The 7875-nt window shown below is 43.4% G+C and overlaps 1 protein-coding gene across 1 annotated transcript; it reads left to right on the top strand.

Moving 5' to 3' along the window:
* Positions 1-33: 33 nt before the first annotated feature.
* On the top strand, positions 34-2795 carry LOC124030614 (cadherin-related family member 1-like; the record flags this gene model as incomplete). Its single annotated transcript, XM_046341877.1, has 4 exons — positions 34-554; positions 1561-1706; positions 2521-2571; positions 2708-2795. Coding segments are annotated over exons 1-4 (322 nt in total), but the record flags the coding sequence as incomplete, so codon positions are not given.
* Between the last annotated feature and the right edge of the window lie 5080 nt (positions 2796-7875).

Here is a 7875-nt window from a genome sequence, read left to right as displayed (position 1 = left end):
ATAGCATGTGTTATAATGTGTGATCTGGACACTACCTATAGCATGGACACTACCTATAGCATGGACACTACCTATAGCATGTGTTATAATGTGTGATCTGGACACTACCTATAGCATGGACACTACCTATAGCATGTGTTATAATGTGTGATCTGGACACTACCCAAAGCATGTACACTACCTTTAGATTGTCATATACCTGTTTGTGTTTGTGAACTGGACACTACCTATAGATTGTCATATACCTGTTTGTGTTTGTGAACTGGACACTACCTATAGCATGGACACTACCTATAGCATGTGTTATAATGTGTGATCTGGACACTACCCAAAGCATGGGCACTACCTTTAGATTGTCATATACCTGTTTGTGTTTGTGAACACGCCGTAAAGTGCTGCTTGTTATAAATGACACGTTCAACTCTTAAGTTTCGATACATGTTTTCTTCTCCACCCAGGGCAAACTGACTACGCTCCCTATTTCCATGACAACGGACCGAGCAGCACCAATGGGAATATGGCTCTGTTCAGTATCTCAGAAGACACAGAAGTCGGTGAGTGTTGTAAACAATTATATATAAATGCGATGATTATTTAGTTAATAATTAAAATTTTAAGGTGGCTAAATACTAAGAAAATCTCAATGTGGTTGTGATTGATCTTGTGTTTCAAGAGCAAACATTTTAAACATTTAAAATACTATTTTAAAACATTTCAAATACTATTTTAACACTTTTAAATTATACTTTAAAACATTTTAAATTATATTTTAAAACATTTTAAATAATAAATAAAAAAACATTTTAAACATGTAAAATACTATTTTAACACTTTTAAAATATATATTTTTTAACATTGTAAATACTATTTAAAACATTTTAAATAATTTATCCTTGATTGCGCTTGCTTAATTCCAGGGGGGGGATTCCCAGGACTGAAAGATTTCAAATAGTATTTGAACCCAGGTCTTCTAATGATAGACTGATCAGTGATCACATGAGCAGCATTGAGCTGCATCACCATAATGCCCTTCAGTGGAGGTGGACGCACATTAATAGGCTTAGCCAGGAAAACAAAAGAGATGAAGGAGTGGCTGTCAACAATATAACTAACATCTGACAATACAATAATACACCATAGAAATAGAATCACTAGAATGGGGATTCTCATTCGAGTCAATGGGTCTGTCATGATAAAGAATCAATGATATACATCTCAGAATGAACTTTAAGTCTAGATCCGGTTAATGGTATGATCGTCTTTCTAATGATTATCTTCTGTACAACTGTAGAGATGGGTTGCCTTTCCTGTACTTGATAGGCAATGCTTTAACCAAATTCAGTATCTCTATTATTTGAAGGGTACCTACATAGACTCCATAACACATTCATAACCATTCATACTACATTCATAACCATTCATACTACATTCATAACCATTCATACTACATTCATAACCATTCATACTACATTCATAACCATTCATACCACATTCATAACCATTCATAAGCATTCATAACAAATGAATAAGCAGGTGAGATTTCTGTCTGTGACCCCACAGGAACACAGCTATATATCCTAAACGGTACCGACCCAGAGGGGGATGCCGTGTGGTTTGGCTTGACCTTTGAGAAGGGCACCAGAGAATACCTGAGAGTGGACCCTAAGTCAGGAAACATAACTCTCATTCAGGAACTAGACAGAGAGGTGAGTGTAACGTAGGGCGCTTTGACAACTTTATGTCCAGTGAATCTCAGGAGAACCAGAACCAAGTCTTGTGCGTGTTGGTGAGTCTGTCATTACCCACAGTGCTGTGTGTGTTTGTTGAGTCTGTCATTACCCACAGTGCTGTGTGTGTTGGTGAGTCTGCCATTACCCACAGTGCTGTGTGTGTTGGTGAGTCTGTCATTACCCACAGTGCTGTGTGTGTTGGTGAGTCTGTCATTACCCACAGTGCTGTGTGTATTGGTGAGTCTGTCATTATCCACAGTGCTGTGTGTGTTGGTGAGTCTGTCATTACCCACAGTGCTGTGTGTGTTGGTGAGTCTGTCATTACCCACAGTGCTGTGTGTGTTGGTGAGTCTGTCATTACCCACAGTGCTGTGTGTATTGGTGAGTCTGTCATTATCCACAGTGCTGTGTGTGTTGGTGAGTCTGTCATTACCCACAGTGCTGTATGTGTTGGTGAGTCTGTCATTACCCACAGTGCTGTGTGTGTTGGTGAGTCTGTCATTACCCACAGTGCTGTGTGTATTGGTGAGTCTGTCATTATCCACAGTGCTGTGTGTGTTGGTGAGTCTGTCATTACCTACAGTGCTGTGTGTATTACCCACAGTGCTGTGTGTGTTGGTGAGTCTGTCATTACCCACAGTGCTGTGTGTATTGGTGAGTCTGTCATTATCCACAGTGCTGTTTGTGTTGGTGAGTCTGTCATTACCCACAGTGCTGTTGTGTTGGTGAGTCTGTCATTATCCACAGTGCTGTTTCGAAGTGCTAACAACGCGTTCTTTTGTTTCGTCAGAAACAAGGTGAAATCTTGGCTTTTGTTAGCATAACAGATGGTCGGAATAAGGTGAGCTGAGCTTTGACAACAGCATTAGTTGCAAATCCATATGCATCCCATGTACAGGCCTATACGCTAATACAATAATCATACCTGGCTTCTCAGCTGGGCTATTGTGGCGTCATCTGTTTGTTCCTTCCTTTAGGTTGTCGAGACGATCTGGGTGTTGTCACCCGGCGCTAACGATGAGCAACCAAGTTCCAGAACCTGCCTTTCACCGTGGGCGTCCCGAGGTCAGTGTTAAAAACCGTTATCGACATGGAAGACAGCTGTCATTGGTTTAAAATGTCATCGGAGATAATGTTTAAAATGTCATCGGAGATAATGTTTAAAATGTCATCGGAGATAATGTTTAAAATGTCATCGGAGATAACGGTTTAAAATGTCATACGGAGATAATGTTTAAAATGTCATCGGAGATAATGTTTAAAATGTCATCGGAGATAACGGTTTAAAATGTCATCGGAGATAATGTTTAAAATGTCATCAGAGATAACGGTTTAAAATGTCATCGGAGATAATGTTTAAAAGTAACGATAGATGTCAATAGTGTCATCACGTGTTTAGAGATGATGCGATTTCAGTAACCCAGGGGCCTGTATGACATGGCGACCAGTAAAGACACCCTGTCATTAGACCTCTACCGGATATGTACTAGATAAGAGCACAGACAATGTCCTAATTAATGTCAATGATGTTTGTGTCATCTGCAGGACACCGCAGCTGGAAGCAGCATTTACAGAGTACAAGCGGTGGATAAAGACATGGGCTCTGGAGGCAGTGTCAACTACTACTTACTGGTAGATCATGTCCACAGCCCTGGGTCTGGCTCATACATAGAAAGAACATGTTCTGAAACAGGGAGGGACTCTATGAACTTGTCAAATAAAACCTTTTTTTCCTCTCTACAGTTTGCCCTAATGAACACTGTCCTGGTCTGACAGAGAATTCAGAGTTAGATCAAAGGTTATATGGGGGATCCCATTGTCATACAGTAGATAATATATAATAATATATGTATAAATATACTGTATATATATAACAGTTTATTAGGTTTGGACCCCCTCCATTTAGTACCAGTTTAGACCCCCTCCATTTAGTACCAGTTTGAACCCCTCCATTTAGTACCCAGTTTGGACCCCTCCATTTAGTACCAGTTTGGACCCCCTCCATTTAGTACCAGTTTAGACCCCTCTATTTAGTACCAGTTTGAACCCCTCCATTTAGTACCAGTTTGGACCCCTCCATTTAATACCAGTTTGGACCCCTCCATTTAGTACCAGTTTAGACCCCTCCATTTGTTACCAGTTTGGACCCCCCTCCATTTAGTACCAGTTTAGACCCCTCCATTTAGTACCAGTTTAGACCCCCTCCATTTAGTACCAGTTTGGACCCTCCATTTAGTACCAGTTTGGACCCCCCTCCATTTAGTACCAGTTTGGACCCCTCCATTTAATACCAGTTTGGACCCCCTCCATTTAATACCAGTTTGACCCCCCATCTCCATTTAGTACCATTTACCAGTTTGGACCCCCTCCATTTAGTACCAGTTTAGACCCCCTCCATTTAGTACTGGTTTGGACCCCTTCATTTAGTACCGGTTTAGACCCCCTCCATTTAGTACCGGTTTAGACCCCTCCATTTAGTACCAATTTAGACCCCCTCCATTTAGTACCAGTTTTGGACCCCCTCCATTTAGTACCAGTTTGGACTCCCCCTCCATTTAGTACCAGTTTGGACTCCCCTTTGCCTCCAGAACAAGCTGAATCATTGAGCCTGGATTCTAGAAGGTGTGGCATTCAAACATTGCTCAATTGTTATCAAGGGACCGACATGTATCAGGAAAAACATTCCCCTCACCATTACAGCACCGCCACCAGCCTGTACCGCGGACACCCAGCCTGTACTGGCTGACACCAGCCTGTACCGTTGACACCAGCCTGTACTGTTGACACCAGCCTGTAGTGTTGACACCAGCCTGTAGTGTTGACACCAGCCTGTAGTGTTGACACCAGCCTGTACCGTTGACACCAGCCTGTGACACCAGCTGTACTGTTGACACCAGCCTGTAGTGTCGACACCAGCCAGCCTGTAGTGTCGACACCAGCCTGTACTATTTTGACACCAGCCTGTACTGTTGACACCAGCCTGTACTGTTGACATCAGCCTGTACCGTTGACACCAGCCTGTAGTGTCGACACCAGCCTGTACTGTTGACACCAGCCTGTACCGCCTTAACACCAGCCTGTACTGTTGACACCAGCCTGTAGTGTCGACACCAGCCTGTAGTGTCGACCCAGCCTTGACACCAGCCTGTAGTGTCGACACCAGCCTGTACCGTTGACACCAGCCTGTACTGTTAACACCAGCCTGGATGGGGCAATGGACTCATACCAAAACCAAATCCTGACTGCAAACAACCAAAATAACTTCCGGGCGCCGACAGAGGTGGCCGCGCCTAGCTTCTCGTTCCTAGGAAACTATGCAGTGTTTTTTTTTTTTACGTGTTATTTCTTACACAAGCATTTCGCTACACTCGCATTAACATCTGCTAACCATGTGTATGTGACAAATAACAGTTGATTTTAGCATGACGCAACAGGAACTGTGATTCATCGGACCAGGCAATGTTTGTTTCACGCCTTAATTGTCCAGTGTTGGTGATGGTGTCCGCTGGAGGCGTCTTCTTCTTGTTTTTAGCTGATAGCAGTGGAACCTGGTGTGGTCGCCTGCTGTAATAACCCGTCCGTGACAAGGATGGACGAGTTGTGCGTTCCAAGATGTTGTTCTGCACACTGCTGTTGTACTGCGCCGTTATGTGTCTGTTTGTGGCCGGCCTGTTAGCGCCTGTTAGCCTTTCACGATTCTTCCCATTCTCCGTCCCACCTCTCTCATCAACCAGCTGTTGTACTGCGCCGTTATGTGTCTGTTTGTGGCCGGCCTGTTAGCGCCTGTTAGCCTTTCACGATTCTTCCCATTCTCCGTCCCACCTCTCTCATCAACCAGCTGTTGTACTGCGCCGTTATGTGTCTGTTTGTGGCCGGCCTGTTAGCGCCTGTTAGCCTTTCACGATTCTTCCCATTCTCCTTCCCACCTCTCTTATCAACCAGCTGTTTTCACCCACAGGACTGCCGCTGACTGGATGTTTCTGTTTGTCGCACCATTCTCTGTAAATCCTAGAGACACTGTCGTGCGTGAAAAGCACAGGAGGCCGGCCTGGCTTCAACCCACAACCTTGGGTGTTGCAGCACCATTCTGTACCGACTGATACACACTGAACAAAAATATAAACGCAACAAGTATTGGTCTCACGTTTCATGATCTGGAATAAAACATTAGGCTTCATCTCCTGTGGGATCGTATGAAACCAGCCACCCGAACAGCTGATGAATCTGTGGGTTTGCACAACTGAAGAATTTCTCCACAAACTGTCAGACACCGTCTCAGGGAAGCTCATCTGCAGGCTTGTCGTCCTCACCAGGCTCTTGACCTGACTGCAGTTCGGCATCGTAACCGACTTCAGAGAGCAAATGCTCATCTTCTATGGCCACTGGCTGGAGAAGTGTGCTCTTCACGGATTAATCTTGGTATCAACTGTACCGTGCAGATGACAGACAGCGTGTATGGGATTGCATGGTGGAGCGGTTTGCTGATGTCAACGTTGTGAACAGAGGGCCCCATGGTGGAGGTGGGGTTATGGTATGGTGTTTGCTGATGTCAACGCTGTGAACAGAGCCCCATGGTGGAGGTGGGGTTATGGTATGGTGTTTGCTGATGTCAACGCTGTGAACAGAGCCCCATGGTGGAGGTAGGGTTATGGTATGGTGTTTGCTGATGTCAACGCTGTGAACAGAGTTTGACAACATTTCACAGGCCACAATCAGCAACCTGATCAACTCTATGTGAAGGAGATGTGTCACGCTGCATGAGGCAAATGGTGGAACCAGATACTGACTGGTTCTCTGATCCACACCAGATACTGACTGGTTCTCTGATCCACACCCCTACCTTTTTTATAACGGTATCTGTGACCAACAGATGCACATCTGCGTTCCCAGTCATATGAAATCCATAGATTAGGACCTAATGAATGTATTCCCAGTCATATGAAATCCATAGATTAGGACCTAATGAATGTATTCCCAGTCATATGAAATCCATAGATTAGGACCAAATAAATGTATTCCCAGTCATATGAAATCCATAGATTAGGACCTAATAAATGTATTCCCAGTCATATGAAATCCATAGATTAGGACCTAATAAATGTATTCCCAGTCATATGAAATCCATAGATTAGGACCTAATAAATGTATTCCCAGTCATATGAAATCCATAGATTAGGACCTAATAAATGTATTCCCAGTCATATGAAATCCATAGATTAGGACCTAATAAATGTATTCCCAGTCATATGAAATCCATAGATTAGGACCTAATAAATGCATTTCCTTATATGAACTGTAACTCAGTAAAATCATTGAAGTTGTTGCATGTTATGATGTATATTTTTGTTCAGGGTAAAACGGACCAGATGGATGGTAAGGGCATGTATTTGATAAAAACAGGAAGGAAGCCATCTGTGGAGAGAAAACAATTAATTTTACACTAGAGTGGAGGCAGGAAATGGTGCCCCTCTAGTGGATTACAATTCAATTACATTTTAGTAAGTTATTGAGGGCTTAGCTGAAGCTTAGGGTAGCTTTTGGCCATCAGCAAGCAAACAGTAGTTGGCACTGTTCATATGTCCACTGTTATTGGTTGTTTTAGCTATATTTAGATGTGTGACGTTATTGGTTGGATTTGATGTCTGTTGTGGAATTGGTTGGGTTTTATGTGTGAATGTTAGTCATTGAATGGAGGGTGTGATTAGTCATTGAATGGAGGGTGTGATTAGTCATTGAATGGAGGGTGTGATTAGTCACTGAATGGAGGGTGCGATTAGTATATATATGCCATTTAGCAGACGCTTTTATCCAAAGCGACTTACAGTCATGTGTGCATACATTCTACGTATGGGTGGTCCCGGGGATTGAACCCACTACCCTGGCGTTACAAGCGCCATGCTCTACCAACTGAGCTACAGAAGGAGAGTGTGATTAGTCACTGAATGGATGGTGTGATTAGTCATTGAATGGAGGGTGCGATTAGTCACTGAATGGAGGGTGCGATTAGTCACTGAATGGAGGGTGCGATTAGTCACTGAATGGAGGGTGTGATTAGTCACTGAATGGAGGGTGCGATTAGTCACAAAATGGAGGGTGTGATTAGTCATTGAATGGAGGGTGTGATTAGTCACTGAATGGAGGTGCG

Source organism: Oncorhynchus gorbuscha, unplaced genomic scaffold, assembly GCF_021184085.1.
Source record: "Oncorhynchus gorbuscha isolate QuinsamMale2020 ecotype Even-year unplaced genomic scaffold, OgorEven_v1.0 Un_scaffold_13108, whole genome shotgun sequence".
NCBI classification, from domain to species: domain Eukaryota; kingdom Metazoa; phylum Chordata; class Actinopteri; order Salmoniformes; family Salmonidae; genus Oncorhynchus; species Oncorhynchus gorbuscha.
The sequence above is the reverse complement of the archived record's forward strand: the minus strand, read 5'-3'. Positions and strand labels throughout refer to the sequence as shown.